This window comes from Scyliorhinus torazame, chromosome 12 (assembly GCF_047496885.1).
Source record: "Scyliorhinus torazame isolate Kashiwa2021f chromosome 12, sScyTor2.1, whole genome shotgun sequence".
Taxonomy (NCBI): Eukaryota; Metazoa; Chordata; class Chondrichthyes; order Carcharhiniformes; family Scyliorhinidae; genus Scyliorhinus; species Scyliorhinus torazame.
In genome coordinates, this window is record NC_092718.1 from 76,721,317 (window position 1) to 76,739,091 (window position 17,775).

Genomic DNA, 17,775 nt, shown 5'->3' on the forward strand with positions numbered 1-17,775 from the left:
ACCAGACAGGAATGTACAACTGTTGCAATGTATATATTTAATCCTTAAATATTAGCCATTGACTATCCACCATCATACATTTTAATTAAATGCCCCAATCTACCTTAGCCAACTCATACCTCATAGCTTCCTAGTTCCCTTTGATTAGATTTAGGACCCTCATTTCAGAATGGGGGTCACTTTCCATGAGGAATTATATCATGTTGTGGTCATTCTTCCCTAAAGGATCCCGCACAATTAGTTTGCTAATTAACCCCTTCTCATTGCATAATATCTAACCCAGGATAGCACGTTCCCTAATTGGTCCGTCGATATACAGAAAAATCTCATACGCATTCCAGGAATTCATCCCCCATGATATGACTGCCTATTTGATTTGCCCAGTCGAGATACAGATTAAAGTCAGAGATTGTCAGATCACCTGGAAGAAAATGGCAATTCAGAAGGTTACTCCTATTTGTTTAATGGAATCAGAAAGAGATCGAGCTATGAAACAGCAGATACACGGCTGGAGAATTGGAAACATGGGGCTGGAATCTCTGATTCCCGACGCTGAAATTGCGTTCGGCGATGGGGCGGAGAATCGCCAATGACGCCGAAATCGGGGCGGCGCTGCTTTCACGATGCTCCGCCCCCTGAAAAGCGGCGTACTCAGGAGTACGCTGTGCCACACATCCACGGCCTCCAGCCATTGCCTGAGGCCCACCCCCTGATGCCCCGCCCCCGATCAGCCGAGTTCCCGACAGCGAGGGTCTTGTGTGGTCCCACCCGTCGGGAACTCGGCGTCGTGGAAGCGGACTCAGGCCAGTGCCGCCACAGTCGGGGGAGGGCCGATCCGCGATAGGGGGACATTATTCGGGGATGGGAGCACCGTGATGGGGCAGTCCGGTGCAGGCGAGCCGGCTGAAGAGGAGCACTATTTCATGGGCTGGGTCCACGAGCGGTATCCGCCATAAAGCACGGCGCGGCTGCTGCTGGCCGCGGCTGCTGCTGGCCGCCGCAGTGCCCGTACGCGGCCATGGTCCCGGCAATTCTCCGGGGCATGTCAGCAACCCGAGCCGGGGGCTCTACACCGCCTCCCTGCTAGCCCCCAGGGGAATCGGTGGCCATTTTGCGCCAGGTTTCCTGGCGTAAAAGGCCACCGTTCCCACGCCGGCGTGGGGGACATAGTCTCCAAATCGGAAAATCCAGCCCATGGTGTCTGCACCACTTGCGAAAGAAGTGAAGTCCAGGCAGATGTTGTTTTGTTCTGGGAGAGTTGGTAGTCTCAAATTCAATAGATTTAGTGCAACCCAACCATTTTCAGATTCTTCTTAATCTACCTTCATTGTAATGAAACATTAAAACGCCATTTTGAACTGGTCCTGTGATGATAAATCATTTAATCTGGAGGACATGTTCAAAGCTAAATCAGTTACTGTATTATTGGAAACCAGCCAGATCATTCAAAGAATGAGCTTTAATTGTGAAAAAGTGAAAGTACAAACAGCAAATCAATAGATCTATGAGTAAACCGAGTAATATATCATGTAATACAAAGTTGGTATTTTTGTTTTCTTTTTACGCATTATTGTACTTGAGCTGAAATATACTAGTCATAAATGAAGAGACTTGTAAAATGGTGGGTTCCCCACCAGTCTGGAATGATAAGGTGGAGGTCGCAGAATGTTTGCAGCCTTGACAAGCTATATTAAATTGGGTAAGGAATAAGGCCTTATTTAAGTTGTCTCATTTCTTTCACTAGGCCTTTTTATTCAAACACCAGGAGGCACTAGTGGGTGTCAGGAACCAATTAGAAATCGGCAGATAGTTACGTTTGACACTTAGACTAACTCGACCTGTACTCATTGGGATTTAGGAGAATGAGAGGTGACCTTCTTCAGATGTATAGGATTCTCAGGGGGCTTGACAGGGTGGAGCTGAGAGGATGTTTCCTCATGTGCAAGAGTCTGGGACCAGGGGCATATTCCCAGAGTAAGGGGTCGCCCATTTAAAACAGCGATGAGGAGAAATTCTCCTCTTGGAGGGTAGTGAATCTGTGGAATTCCTTACCGCAAAGACCTGTAGAGGCTGGCTCGTGAAGTATGTTCAAGGCTGAGTGTTGTGTCCACAGAGGAGCCCACATGAGGGGCACAAGGAAACTGGATATTTGCTGAACCAGAAACCATTTACACATTGTACACAGGTCCCAGTCAGGACTGCCCAGCTCTCACTCGGGCTGAGCTTTTATGCATTGTGTCCATGGCTCCGCTGACGGGGCCCACGCCCCTTCGTGGGGAAGCTCATACTGAATGAGACTCACTGGGAGGCTAATTGGTCTGAACCCGGAGGTCTCATGCAGGATATAATGTTGAGATGGACATAATTTTAACCAGTGAGGGAATCGAGGGTTATAGGGATAAGGCGGTGTGGTATTTTAGGTATTACGGTACCTGATAGGCTGGAGCACCATTGGTGGAAACTGTATGCTTTCTATTGGTTAGGATGTTTGGTAGCTCCGCCCTGCTAGGCGGGGTATAAGAACCCGTGCCGCCCCAGCAGCCTTCATTCTGTACCTGAGCTGCTGGGGGAAACATCTAGCTTATTAAAGCCTTCAGTTGGACTACAACCTCGCTTTAGTGGCCATTGATCGTGCATCAATTTAATAAGCTAGTTTTTTAAGAAGAAAGGATGGAGCTCCGAATCAAGCCGGAGTGTCTGCAACTTAGCCCCCACGCGGCGAACACAGCGGCAATCTTCAAGCACTGGCTGGAGTGCTTTAAAGGGTATTTCGGGACGGCCAAAAACACACCCACAGGAGAGCAGAAACTGCAAGTCCTGCACTCAAGGGTGAGCCCGGAGGTTTACACCCTCATCAAGGAAGCGGAATACTTCGATGCAGCAATAGAGCTGCTAAAAGGACACTATATTCGTACGGTAAACCAGGTCTACGCCCGGCACCTGCTTGCAACAAGGCGACAAACCCCTGGGGAATTGTTGGAAGAATTCTACCGTGCACTCCTGGTGTTGGGGAGAAGCTGCAGCTGCGTGCAAGTTTGGGCGAGCGAACACACTGAACTCTTAGTCCGGGACGCTTTCGTGGCAGGTATGCTATCCTCACAAATCCGTCAGCGACTGTTAGAAAAAGACACTCTGAGTCTCAGGGAGGCACAGGCCCTTGCAGGCTCCCTGAACGTGGTCTCCAGGAACGTCCACGCTTACGTTCCCGACCGCGCGGCAGCCCCCGGGCAGCGTGGAACCCCTCCGCGGCCGACCCCCGAGACTTCCCCCATCCTCCCACGGGCCTGCGCTGCAAGGCGGCCAGGCAACCCCGGGGGGCCCCACTGCTACTTTTGCGGGCAGGCCAAGCACTCCCGCCAGCGCTGCCCACCCGCGCATCCACCTGCAAGGGATGCGGCAAAAAGGGCCACTTCGTGGGGGTATGTCAGGCCCGTGCGGTTGCCGCGGTCTGCGGCGGTGAATGCGGACCGCAACCACAAACTTCTCCACGGTCCCCGTGCGGCCAGCGGTCGCCGCAATCTTCCTATTCCAGGGCCACGTGCGGACCCCGGGCGCCGCCATCTTTTACCGCGGACGCCACGTTGGAGGGATGGGCGCCACCATTTTGTGCACCCCCAGCCATGTGTGACTAATGGGAGCCGCCATCTTGGATGAACCCCCAGGACCCCAGCTCGGCTGACCACGCACTGCCCGAAGAGAACTCTCAACTGCTGCGATTAGCCTCGGTGACCCTGGATCAGTCCCGGCCTCGAACACTCTCAACTGTTACAACAACCGTATTCATCAACGGGCACGAGACATCCTGCCTAATCGGCTCTGGGAGCACGGAGAGCTTCATACACCCCGACACGGTAAGGTGCTGTTCTCTCCTCAACCACCCCGTTAATCACAAAATCTCTCTGGCCTCCGGTTCACACTCAGTGGAGATAATGGGGTTTTGTGCAGCAAACCTCACAGTCCAGGGAAGGGAGTTCAAAAATTTCCGTCTCTACGTCCTTCCCCACCTCTGCGCGGCTACACTCCTGGGTTTAGACTTCCAGTGTAACCTCCAAAGTCTAACCTTCAAATTCGCCGGCCCTATACCCCCCCTTACTGTCTGCGGCCTCGCGGCCCTTAAGATGGACCCGCCTTCCCTGTTTGCGAACCTCACCCCGGATTGCAAACCCGTTGCCACCAGGCGCAGACGGTACAGTGCCCAGGACCGGATCTTTATTAGGTCAGAGGTCCAAAGGCTACTGAGGGAAGGGGTCATTGAAGCCAGTAACAGCCCCTAGAGAGCTCAAGTAGTGGTGGTAAAGACCAGGGAGAAACATAGGATGGTCATCGACTACAGTCAGACTATCAACAGGTTTACGCAGCTGGACGCGTACCCTCTCCCCTGCATATCCGACCTGGTAAACAGGATCGCGTATTACAAGGTCTTCTCCATGGTGGATCTCAAGTCCACCAACCACCAGCTCCCCATCCGCACTATTGACCGCAAATACACTGCCTTCGAGGCAGATGGGCGGCTCTACCACTTCTTAAGGGTTCCCTTCGGTGTCACCAACGGGGTCTCGGTCTTCCAGCGCGAGATGGACCGAATGGTTGACCAGCACGGTTTGCGGGCAACATTCCCGTATCGTGATAATGTCACCATCTGCGGCCATGACCAGCAGGACCACGACACCAACCTCCGAAAATTCCTCCAGACCGCTAAAATCCTTACCCTTACATACAACAAGGATAAATGCGTGTTTAGCCCGACCGCCTAGCCATCCTCGGCTACGTAGTGCGAAATGGAGTTATAGGTCCCGACCCTGAACGCATGCGCCCCCTTATGGAGTTCCCCCTCCCTCACTGCCCCAAGGCCCTGAAGCGTTGCCTGGGGTTTTTCAGTTACTACGCCCAGTGGGTCCCCAGCTGATCCAATCCACAGCTTTTCCCCTGTCGATATAGGCCCGCCAGGCCTTCACCGCATCAAAGCAGACATTGCAAAGGCCACAATGCATGCCATCGACGAGTCCCTCCCCTTCCAGGTCGAGAGCGATGCGTCCAACGTAGCTCTGGCGGCCACCCTCAACCAAGCGGGCAGGACTGTGGCCTTCTTTTCCCGTACCCTCCACGCTTCTGAAATCTGCCACTCCTCAGTCGAAAAGGAGGCCCAGGCCATAGTAGAAGCTGTGAGACATTGGAGGCATTACCTGGCCAGCAGGAGATTCACTCTCCTCACGGACCAACGGTCGGTTGCTTTCATGTTCGATAATGCACAGCGGGGCAAGATAAAAAAACGACAAGATCTTGCGGTGGAGGATCGAACTCTCCACCTTCAACTACGAGATCTTATATCGTCCCGGGAAGCTAAACGAGCCTCCTGATGCCCTGTCCCGCGGCACATGTGCCACCGCACAAGTGGACCGCCTCCGAGCCCTCCACGAGGACCTCTGCCACCCGGGGGGTCACTCACTTCTTCCACTTTATCAAGACCCGTAATCTGCCCTACTCCATCGAGGAGGTCAGGACAGCCACCAGGGACTGCCAAATCTGCGCTTACATACACAGTGATAGGGGGTCCTCCTTTATGAGCAACAAACTGCGTCAATTCCTGCTCAGCAAGGGCATCGCCTCGAGCAGTACGACCAGTTACAACCCCCGGGGTAACGGACAGGTAGAGAGGGAGAATGGAACGGTCTTGAAGGCCGTCCTACTGGCCCTACGGTCCAGGAACCTCCCAGTCTCCCGCTGGCAGGAAGTCCTCCCGGATGCCCTCCACTCCATCCGGTCACTGCTTTGTACGACCACCAACCAGACACCTCACGAACGTCTCCTTGTCTTCCCCAGGAAGTCCTCCTCTGGGACCTCGCTCCCGACCTGGCTGGCAGCTCCCGGACCCATCCTGCTCCGAAAACACGTGCGGGCGCACAAGTCGGACCCGTTGGTCGAGAGGGTCCATCTGCTCCATGCTAACCCCCAGTACGCCTATTTGGCGTACCCCGATGGCCCACAAGATACGGTCTCCCTACGAGACATGGAGCCCGCCGGAACCCCACGCACATCCCAGCCACCAGTCCCACCATCCCCTCCACCGAGGCACATTACAGGAGGATCAGTCCTTCCGCCGGCCCCGTCTAGGCCCCCCCCCCCCCACCCACCGACGCTCCCCGCAGGCGCTACCTTCCCAGGTCAACCGCTTTCCCCACCAGCGCCGTCTAGGGGTGCCGAAGCTGCCATGGAGATCGAAGCCACGCTCCCGGAGTCTCAGACGCCCAAGCCTCCACCGGAGTCACCACCGAGGCTCAGGCGATCACAGAGGACGACCAGGGCCCCCGATTGACTGATTGCTTCATTTTAAATTGTAGATGGTAACCTGTAAACTGATTGCTCCATTTTAAATTGTAAACTGTAAACTGTAAATGTAAACCATCAAATGTACACAGCTATCAGAATTGTAAATAGTTACTAAACACTGTACGGAGGTATTACGGTACCTCCATAACTAATTCTACCATGTTGGCATGTTTGTAGTATCAGGCCACCACCCCCGCCGGACTCTCTTTTAACAGGGGGTGAATGTGGTATTATAGGTATTACGGTACCTGATAGGCTGGAGAACCACTGGTGGAAACTGTACGCTTTCTATTGGTTAGGATGTATGGTAGCTCCGACCTGCTAGGCGGGGTATAAGAACCCGTGCCGCCCCAGCAGCCTTCATTCTGTACCTGAGCTGCTGGGTGAAACATCTAGCTTATTACAGCCTTCAGTTGGACTACAACCTCACTTTAGTGGTCATTGATTGTGCATCAGGCGGGAAAGTGGGAGTTGAGGATTATCCTATCAGAACAGTCATGATCTCATTGAATGGCCTAGTGACCTACTTCAGCACCTTGTGGTCTGATAGGAAATACAGCCGAAGAGAAGGTATTTATTGCCTTTTGATGAAGACAGCTTGCATAATTTGCTAAAACCAACGGGATTGGCTCTGGGCGGGATTCTCCGTCCCGATGCCGTTAATGTGAGATTTGGCTGGGTGCCAAATACTCCACCCTCACCGGCAACAACAAGCGGGGCAGACAGTCAATGGGAATGTTTTTAAGATAAAGATAGATAGTTTTTGGAAGAATAAAGGGATTAAGGGTTATGGTGTTCGGGCCGGAAAGTGGAGCTGAGTCCACAATGATGCTATTGTGCCCGCCTCTACCACCTCCGCTGGCAAAGCGTTCCAGGCACCCACCACCCTCTGCATAAAAAACGTTCCACGCACATCTCCCTTAAACTTTCCCCCTCTCACCTTGAAATCATGACCCCTTGTAATTGACACCCCCACTCTTGGAAAAAGCTTGTTGCTATCCACCCTGTCCATATCTCTCATAATTTTGTAGACCTCAATCAGGTTCCCCCTCAACCTTTCCAACGAAAACAATCCTAATCTACTCAACCTTTCTTCATAGCTAGCACCCTCCATACCAGGCAACATCCTGGTGAACCTCCTCTGCACCCTCTCTAAAGCATCCACATTTTTCTGGTAATGTGGTGACCAGGACTGCACGCAGTATTCCAAATGTGGCCTAACCAAAGTCCTATACAACTGTAACATGACCTGCCGACTCTTGTACTCAATACTCCATCCGATGAAGGCAAGCATGCTGTATGCCTTCTTGACCACTCTATCAACCTGCGTTGCCACCTTCAGGGTACAATGGACCTGAACTCCCAGATCTCTCTGTACATCAATTTTCCCCAGGACTCTTCCATTGACCGTATAGCCCGCTCTTGAACGAGATCTTCCAAAATGCATCACCTCGCATTTGCCTGGATTGAACTCCATCTGCCATTTCTCTGCCCAACTCTCCAATCTATTTATATTTTGCTGTATTCTCTGACAGTCCTCCTCGCTATCTGCAACTCCACCAATCTTAGTATCATCTGCAGTCTCAGGAGAGGAGATTGGACGATATGGAAGAGGCAAATCTTTGGGCCAGTCGGGATGGGGGAGGCTTTTCAGGATACACAGAGGTTAGGTCATTAAAAGTGAAAAGTTGAACACCCTTGTGAGGGGGACGGTCGGTCAATGAGATTCTGTGACAAATGCTGGTCACTGAGGTCAGGGTGGGTTGGCAAGAAACCTCTGGCATATGTCTTTGTAACATCTGCTATTTAATGTCTAGTGTGCTGCACTTGACCATAGCATGTCTGTTGATTCATATTTACCACAGGTTAATTCTGAATGCAGAGTGTCAGACTGATATTAGAAGTTGTTCTACATTTCAAATTTTGAACAAAGATTATTTTCTCTGTTTAAAACTGATAACCCTTTGGCTTCATCCTCCGAGGAGATGAGTGGGATGTCTAACCTCGCTTTCTTTATGTACTGGTCCCTCCCTGGATCCCAACATTGTCCGTTGGGATACATGATACCCACCGTTGACGGGACTGCTGTCTTTTCAATTTGGGGAACTTACAAGGGCTCCACTTGTGGAATCATCAATGATTGAAGTCAGTTCGAAGAGTTGGCTCCTGGTTATCACCACCGCATCACCCCCAGAGGCCGCGGCGAGACGGCGATAGAGTGCGAGACCAGTCTCAGCCTCTCGTTTGACACGCCTACTTAGACTCCTTCTCCGTCTCGCGAAAACATTGGTCAGAAAAAAGTACACCTGAAAAGCACGAGGAAGATATTGAGGACCAAGAGACAAAGAATTTTTCTCACACACAGTGACTCTCACTGGGGTACGGGTTCCACACGCACTGACTCTCACTGGGGTACAGGTTCCACACACACTGACTCTCACTGGGATTCCCGTACCACACACACTGACTCTCACTGGGGTACGGGTTCCACACACACTGACTCTCACTGGGGTACGGGTTCCACACACACTGACTCACACTGGGGTACGGGTTCCACACACACTGACTCACACTGGGGTACGGGTTCCAGACACATTGACTCTCACTGGGGCACGGGTTCCAGACACATTGATTCTCACTGGGGTATTGGTTCCACACACACTGACTCTCGCTGGGGTACGGGTTCCACACACTGACTCTCACTGTGGTAGGGGTTCCACACACACTGACTGTCTCTGGGGTACGGGTTCAACACACACTAACTCTCACTGAGGTACGGGTTCCACACACACTGACTCTCAATGAGGTATGGGTTCCACACGCTGACTCTCACTGGGGTACGGGTTCCACACACACTGACTCTCACTGAGGTACGGGTTCCACACACACTGACTCTCAATGAGGTATGGGTTCCAAAGCTGACTCTCACTGGGGTACGGGTTCCACACACACTGACTCTCACTGGAGTATGGGTTCCACACACACTGAATGTCACTGGGGAATGTTCCGCTCTCACTGACTCTCACTGGGGTAGGGGTTCCACACACACTGACTCTCACTGGGGTACGGGTTCCACACACATTGACTCTCACTGGGGTACGGGTTCCACAAACACTGACTCTCAGTGGGGTACAGGTTCCACTCTCACTGACTCTCACAGGGGTACGGGTTCCACACACATTGACTCTCACTGGGGTACGGGTTCCACACGCACTGACTCTCACTGGGGTACAGGTTCCACACAGACTGACTCTCACTGGGATTCCCGTACCACACACACTGACTCTCACTGGGGTACGGGTTCCACACACACTGACTCTCACTGGGGTACGGGTTCCACACACACTGACTCACACTGGGGTACGGGTTCCACACACACTGACTCACACTGGGGTACGGGTTCCAGACACATTGACTCTCACTGGGGTACGGGTTCCAGACACATTGATTCTCACTGGGGTATTGGTTCCACACACACTGACTCTCGCTGGGGTACGGGTTCCACACACTGACTCTCACTGTGGTAGGGGTTCCACACACACTGACTGTCTCTGGGGTACGGGTTCAACACACACTAACTCTCACTGAGGTACGGGTTCCACACACACTGACTCTCAATGAGGTATGGGTTCCACACGCTGACTCTCACTGGGGTACGGGTTCCACACACACTGACTCTCACTGAGGTACGGGTTCCACACACACTGACTCTCAATGAGGTATGGGTTCCACACGCTGACTCTCACTGGGGTACGGGTTCCACACACACTGACTCTCACTGGAGTATGGGTTCCACACACACTGAATGTCACTGGGGAATGTTCCGCTCTCACTGACTCTCACTGGGGTAGGGGTTCCACACACACTGACTCTCACTGGGGTACGGGTTCCACACACATTGACTCTCACTGGGGTACGGGTTCCACACACACTGACTCTCACTGGGGTACAGGTTCCACTCTCACTGACTCTCACAGGGGTACGGGTTCCACACACATTGACTCTCACTGGGGTACGGGTTCCACACACAATGACTCTCACTGGGGTATGGGTTCCACAGACACTGACTCTCAATGGGGTACAGGTTCCACACACAATGACTCTCACTGGGGTATGGCTTCCACATACACGGACTCTCAATGGGGTACGGGTTCCACACACACTGACTCTCACTGGGATACAGGGTCCACACACACTGACTCTCACTGGGGTATGGGTTCCACACACATTGACTCTCACTGGGGTACGGGTTCCACACACAATGACTCTCACTGGGGTACGGGTTCCACACACACTGACTCTCACTGGGGTATGGCTTCCACATACACGGACTCTCAATGGGGTACGAGTTCCACACATACTGACTCTCACTGGGGAATGGGTTCCACTCTCACTGACTCTCACTGGGGACGGGTTCCACACACACTGAATCTCACTGGGATACAGGGTCCACACCCACTGACTCTCACTGGGGTATGGGTTCCACACACACTGACTCTCACTGGGGTACGGGTCCCACACACACTGACTCTCACTGGGGTATGGGTTCCACACACACTGATTATCACTGGAGTATGGGTTCCACACACACTGACTCTCACTGGGGTATGGGTTCCACACACACTGACTCTCCCAAGGGTATGGGTTCCACACACACTGACTCTCACTGAGGTACATGTTCCACACACACTGACTCTCACTGGGAAATGGGTTCCACACACACTGACTCTCACTGGGGAACGGGTTCCACACACACTGACTCTCACTGGGGTACGGGTTCCACACACACTGACTCTCACTGGGGTACAGGTTCCACACACACTGACTCTCACTGGGGTAGAGGTTCCACACACAGTGACTCACACGGGGGTACGGGTTTCACGCAAACTGTCTCTCACTGGGGTACGGGTTCGACGCACACTGACTCTCACTGGGTTACGGGTTCCACATACACTGACTCTCACTGGGGTAAGGGTTCCACACAAACTGACTCTCACTGGGGTACGGGTTCCACACAACTGACTCTCACTGGGATACGGATTCCACACACACTGACCCTCACTGGGGTACAGGTTCCACACACACTGACTCTCACTGGGGTACAGGTTCCACACACACTGACTCTCAATGGGGTACGGGTTCCACACACACTGACTCTCACTGGGCTACGGGTTCCACACACACTCACTCTCAGTGGGGTACGGGTTCCACACACACTGACTCTCACTGGGGTATGGGTTCCACTCTCATTGACTCTCACTGGGATACGGGTTCCACACACATTGACTCTCACTGGGGTACGGGTTCCACACACAATGACTCTCACTGGGGTATGGATTCCACACACACTGACTCTCACTGGGGTATGGGTTCCACACACACGGACTCTCAATGGGGTACGGGTTCCACACACACTGACTCTCACTGGGGAATGGGTTCCACTCTTACTGACTCTCACTGGGGACGGGTTCCACACACACTGACTCTCACTGGTGTACGGGTTCCACACACACTGACTCTCACTGGGGTATGGGTTCCACACACACTGACTCTCACTGGGGAACGGGTTCCACACACACTGACTCTCACTGGGGTACAGGTTCCACACACACTGACTCTCACTGGGGTACGGGTTCCACACACACTGACTCTCACTGGGGTACAGGTTCCACACACAATGACTCTCACTGGGGTACAGGTTCCACACACAGTGACTCACACGGGGGTACGGGTTTCACGCAAACTGTCTCTCACTGGGGTACAGGTTCGACGCACACTGACTCTCACTGGGTTCCACATACACTGACTCTCACTGGGGTAAGGGTTCCACACAAACTGACTCTCACTGGGGTACGGGTTCCACACAACTGACTCTCACTGGGATACGGATTCCACACACACTGGCCCTCACTGGGGTATGGGTTCCACACACACTCACTCTCACTGACGTACGGGTTCCACACACACTGACTCTCACTGGTGTACGGGTTCTACACACACTGACTTTCACTGGGGTATGGGTTCCACACACACGGACTCTCAATGGGGTACGGGTTCCACACACACTGACTCTCACTAGTGTATGGGTTCTACACACACTGACTCTCACTGGGGTATGGGTTCCACACACACGGACTCTCAATGGGGTACGGGTTCCGCACACACTGACTCTCACTGGGGTACGGGTTCCACACACACTGACTCTCACTGGGGTACGGGTTCCACACACACTGACTCTCACTGGGGTACGGTTTCCACACACACTGACTCTCACTGGGGTATAGATGCCAGACACACTGACTCTCACTGGGGTACAGGTTCCACACACACTGATTCTCAATGGGGTACGGGTTCCACACACACTGACTCTCACTGGGGTACGGGTTCCACACACACTCACTCTCAGTGGGGTACGGGTTCCACACACACTGAGTCTCACTGGGGTATGGGTTCCACTCTCATTGACTCTCACTGGGATACGGGTTCCACACACAATGACTCTCACTGGGGTACAGGTTCCACACACAGTGACTCACACGGGGGTACGGGTTTCACGCAAACTGTCTCTCAGTGGGGTACGGGTTCGACGCACACTGACTCTCACTGGGTTACGGGTTACACATACACTGACTCTCACTGGGGTAAGGGTTCCACACAAACTGACTCTCACTGGGGTACGGGTTCCACACAACTGACTCTCACTGGGATACGGATTCCACACACACTGACTCTCACTGGGGTACGGGTTCCACACACACTGGCCCTCACTGGGGTATGGGTTCCACACACACTCACTCTCACTGACGTACGGGTTCCACACACACTGACTCTCACTGGGGTACGGGTTCCACACACATTGACTCTCACTGGTGTACGGGTTCTACACACACTGACTTTCACTGGGGTATGGGTTCCACACACACGGACTCTCAATGGGGTACGGGTTCCACACACACTGACTCTCACTAGTGTACGGGTTCTACACACACTGACTCTCACTGGGGTATGGGTTCCACACACACGGACTCTCAATGGGGTACTGGTTCCACACACACTGACTCTCACTGGGGTACGGGTTCCACACACACTGACTCTCACTGGGGTACGGTTTCCACACACACTGACTCTCACTGGGGTATGGATGCCAGACACACTGACTCTCACTGGGGTACAGGTTCCACAAACACTGACTCTCATTGGTGTACGGGTTGCACACACACTGACTCTCACTGGGGTACCGTTTCCACACACACTGACTCTCACTGGGGTCTGGGTGCCAGACACACTAACTCTCACTGGGGTACAGGTTCCACACACACTAACTCTCACTGGGGTACGGGTTCCACACACACTGACTCTCACTGGGGTACGGGTTCCACACACACTCACTCTCAGTGGGGTACGGATTCCACACACACTGACTGTCACTGTGGTATGGGTTCCACTCTCATTGACTCTCACTGGGATACGGGTTCCACACACACTGACTCTCACTGGGGTAAGGGTTCCCCACACACTGACTCTCACTGGGGTACGGGTTCCACACACACTGACTCTCACTGGGGTACGGGTTCCACACACACTGACTCTCACTGGGGTACAGGTTCCACACACACTAACTCTCACTGGGGTACGGGTTCCACACACACTGACTCTCACTGGGGTACGGGTTCCACACACACTCACTCTCAGTGGGGTACGGGTTCCACACACACTGACTGTCACTGTGGTATGGGTTCCACACACATTGACTCTCACTGGGGTACGGGTTCCACACACACTGACTCTCACTGGGGAATGGGTTCCACTCTCACTGACTCTCACTGGGGACGGGTTCCACACACACTGACTCTCACTGGTGTACGGGTTCCACACACACTGACTCTCACTGGGGTATGGGTTCCACACACACTGACTCTCACTGGGGTACGGGTTCCACACACACTGACTCTCACTGGGGTACAGGTTCCGCACACACTGACTCTCACTGGGATACAGGTTCCACACACAGTGACTCACACGGGGGTACGGGTTTCACGCAAACTGTCTCTCAGTGGGGTACGGGTTCGACGCACACTGACTCTCACTGGGTTACGGGTTCCACATACACTGACTCTCACTGGGGTAAGGGTTCCACACAAACTGACTCTCACTGGGGTACGGGTTCCACACAACTGACTCTCACTGGGATACGGATTCCACACACACTGACTCTCACTGCAGTACGGGTTCCACGCACACTGGCCCTCACTGGGGTATGGGTTCCACACACACTCACTCTCACTGACGTACGGGTTCCACACACACTGACTCTCACTGGGGTACGGGTTCCACACACATTGACTCTCACTGGTGTACGGGTTCTACACACACTGACTTTCACTGGGGTATGGGTTCCACACACACGGACTCTCAATGGGGTACGGGTTCCACACACACTGACTCTCACTTGTGTACGGGTTCTACACACACTGACTCTCACTGGGGTATGGGTTCCACACACACGGACTCTCAATGGGGTACTGGTTCCACACACACTGACTCTCACTGGGGTACGGGTTCCACACACACTGACTCTCACTGGGGTACGGGTTCCACACACACTGACTCTCACTGGGGTACGGTTTCCACACACACTGACTCTCACTGGGGTATGGATGCCAGACACACTGACTCTCACTGGGGTACAGGTTCCACACACACTGACTCTCATTGTTGTACGGGTTGCACACACACTGACTCTCACTGGGGTACGGTTTCCACACACACTGACTCTCACTGGGGTCTGGGTGCCAGACACACTAACTCTCACTGGGGTACAGGTTCCACACACACTAACTCTCACTGGGGTACGGGTTCCACACACACTGACTCTCACTGGGGTACGGGTTCCACACACACTCACTCTCAGTGGGGTACGGGTTCCACACACACTGACTGTCACTGTGGTATGGGTTCCACTCTCATTGACTCTCACTGGGATACGGGTTCCACACACATTGACTCTCACTGGGGTACGGGTTCCACATACACTGACTCTCACTGGGGTATGGGTTCCACACAGACGGACTCTCAATGGGGTACGGGTTCCACACACACTGACTCTCACTGGGGAATGGGTTCCACTCTCACTGACTCTCACTGGGGACGGGTTCCACACATACTGAGTCTCACTGGTGTACGGGTTCCTCACACACTGACTCTCACTGGGGTATGGGTTCCACACACACAACGCTCAATGGGGTACGGGTTCCACACACACTGACTCCCACTGGGGAATGGGTTTCACTCTCACTGACTCTCACTGGGGACGGGTTCCACACACACTGACTCTCACTGGTGTACGGGGTCTACGCACACTGACTCTCACTGGAGTATGACTGCAACACACATTGACTCTCTTTGGGGTATTGGTTCCACACACACTGACTCTCACTGGTGTACGGGTTCCACACACACTGACTCTCACTCGGGTACGGGTTCCACACACAGTGAATCTCACTGGGGTACGGGTTCCACACACACTGACTCTCACAGGGGTACGGTTTCCACACACACTGACTCTCACTGGGGTGCGGGTTCCACACACACTGACTCTCACTGGGGTACAGGTTCCACACACAGTGACTCACACGGGGGTACGGGTTTCACGCAAACTGTCTCTCACTGGGGTACGGGTTCGACGCACACTGACTCTCACTTGGTTACGGGTTCCACATACACTGACTCTCACTGGGGTAAGGGTTCCACACAAACTGACTCTCACTGGGGTACGGGTTCCACACAACTGACTCTCACTGGGATACGGATTCCACACACACTGACTCTCACTGGGGTACGGGTTCCACACACACTGGCCTTCACTGGGGTATGGGTTCCACACACACTCACTCTCACTGACGTACGGGTTCCACACACACTGTCTCTCACTGGGGTACGGGTTCCACACACATTGACTCTCACTGGTGTACGGGTTCTACACACACTGACTTTCACTGGGGTATGGGTTCCACACACACGGACTCTCAATGGGGTACGGGTTCCACACACACTGACTCTCACTAGTGTACGGGTTCTACACAAACTGACTCTCACTGGGGTATGGGTTCCACACACACGGACTCTCAATGGGGTACTGGTTCCACACACACTGACTCTCACTGGGGTACGGGTTCCACACACACTGACTCTCACTGGGGTACGGGTTCCACACACACTGACTCTCACTGGGGTACGGTTTCCACACACACTGACTCTCACTGGCGTATGGATGCCAGACACACTGAGTCTCACTGGGGTACAGGTTCCACACACACTGACTCTCATTGGGGTACGTGTTGCACACACACTGACTCTCACTGGGGTACGGTTTCCACACACACTGACTCTCACTGGGGTCTGGGTGCCAGACACACTAACTCTCACTGGGGTACAGGTTCCACACACACTAACTCTCACTGGGGTACGGGTTCCACACACACTGACTCTCACTGGGGTACGGGTTCCACACACACTCACTCTCAGTGGGGTACGGGTTCCACACACACTGACTCTCACTGGGGTATGGGTTCCACTCTCATTGACTCTCACTGGGATACGGGTTCCACACACATTGACTCTCACTGGGGTACGGGTTCCACACACAATGACTCTCACTGGGGTATGGGTTCCACACACACTGACTCTCAATGGGGTATGGGTTCCACATACACTGACTCTCACTGGGGTATGGGTTCCACACACACGGACTCTCAATGGGGTACGGGTTCCACACACACTGACTCTCACTGGGGAATGGGTTCCACTCTCACTGACTCTCAATGGGGACGGGTTCCACACATACTGACTCACTGGTGTACGGGTTCCACACACACTGACTCTCACTGGGGTATGGGTTCCACACACACAACTCTCAATGGGGTACGGGTTCCACACACTGACTCCCACTGGGGAATGGGTTCCACTCTCACTGACTCTCACTGGGGACGGGTTCCACACACATTGACTCTCACTGGTGTACGGGGTCTACACACACTGACTCTCACTGGGGTATGGGTGCAACACACATTGACTCTCTTTGGGGTATTGGTTCCACACACACTGACTCTCACTGGTGTACGGGTTCCACACACACTGACTCTCACTCGGGTACGGGTTCCACACACAGTGACTCTCACTGGGGTACGGGTTCCACACACACTGAATCTCACAGGGGTACGGTTTCCACACACACTGACTCTCACTGGGGTGCGGGTTCCACACACATTGACTCTCACTGGGGTACAGATTCCACACACAGTGACTCTCACTGGGGTATCGGTTCCACACACACTGACTCTCACTGGGGTACGGGTTCCACACACACTGACTCTCACTGGGGTACGGGTTGCACACACACTGACTCTCTCTGGGGTACGGGTTCCACACACTCTGACTCTCACTGGGGTA

The 17,775-nt window shown here is 53.4% G+C and overlaps 1 protein-coding gene across 1 annotated transcript in view; it reads right to left on the reverse strand.

The window, feature by feature from the left end:
* Nucleotides 1-17,775, reverse strand: part of LOC140386495 (von Willebrand factor A domain-containing protein 7-like) — a 232,342-nt gene that overhangs the window by 108,340 nt on the left and 106,227 nt on the right. Inside the window, exon 10 of the mRNA XM_072468886.1 lies at nt 8,439-8,633. Coding sequence (XP_072324987.1) covers nt 8,439-8,633 — 195 coding nt within the window. The remainder of the gene's footprint in view (nt 1-8,438; nt 8,634-17,775) is intronic.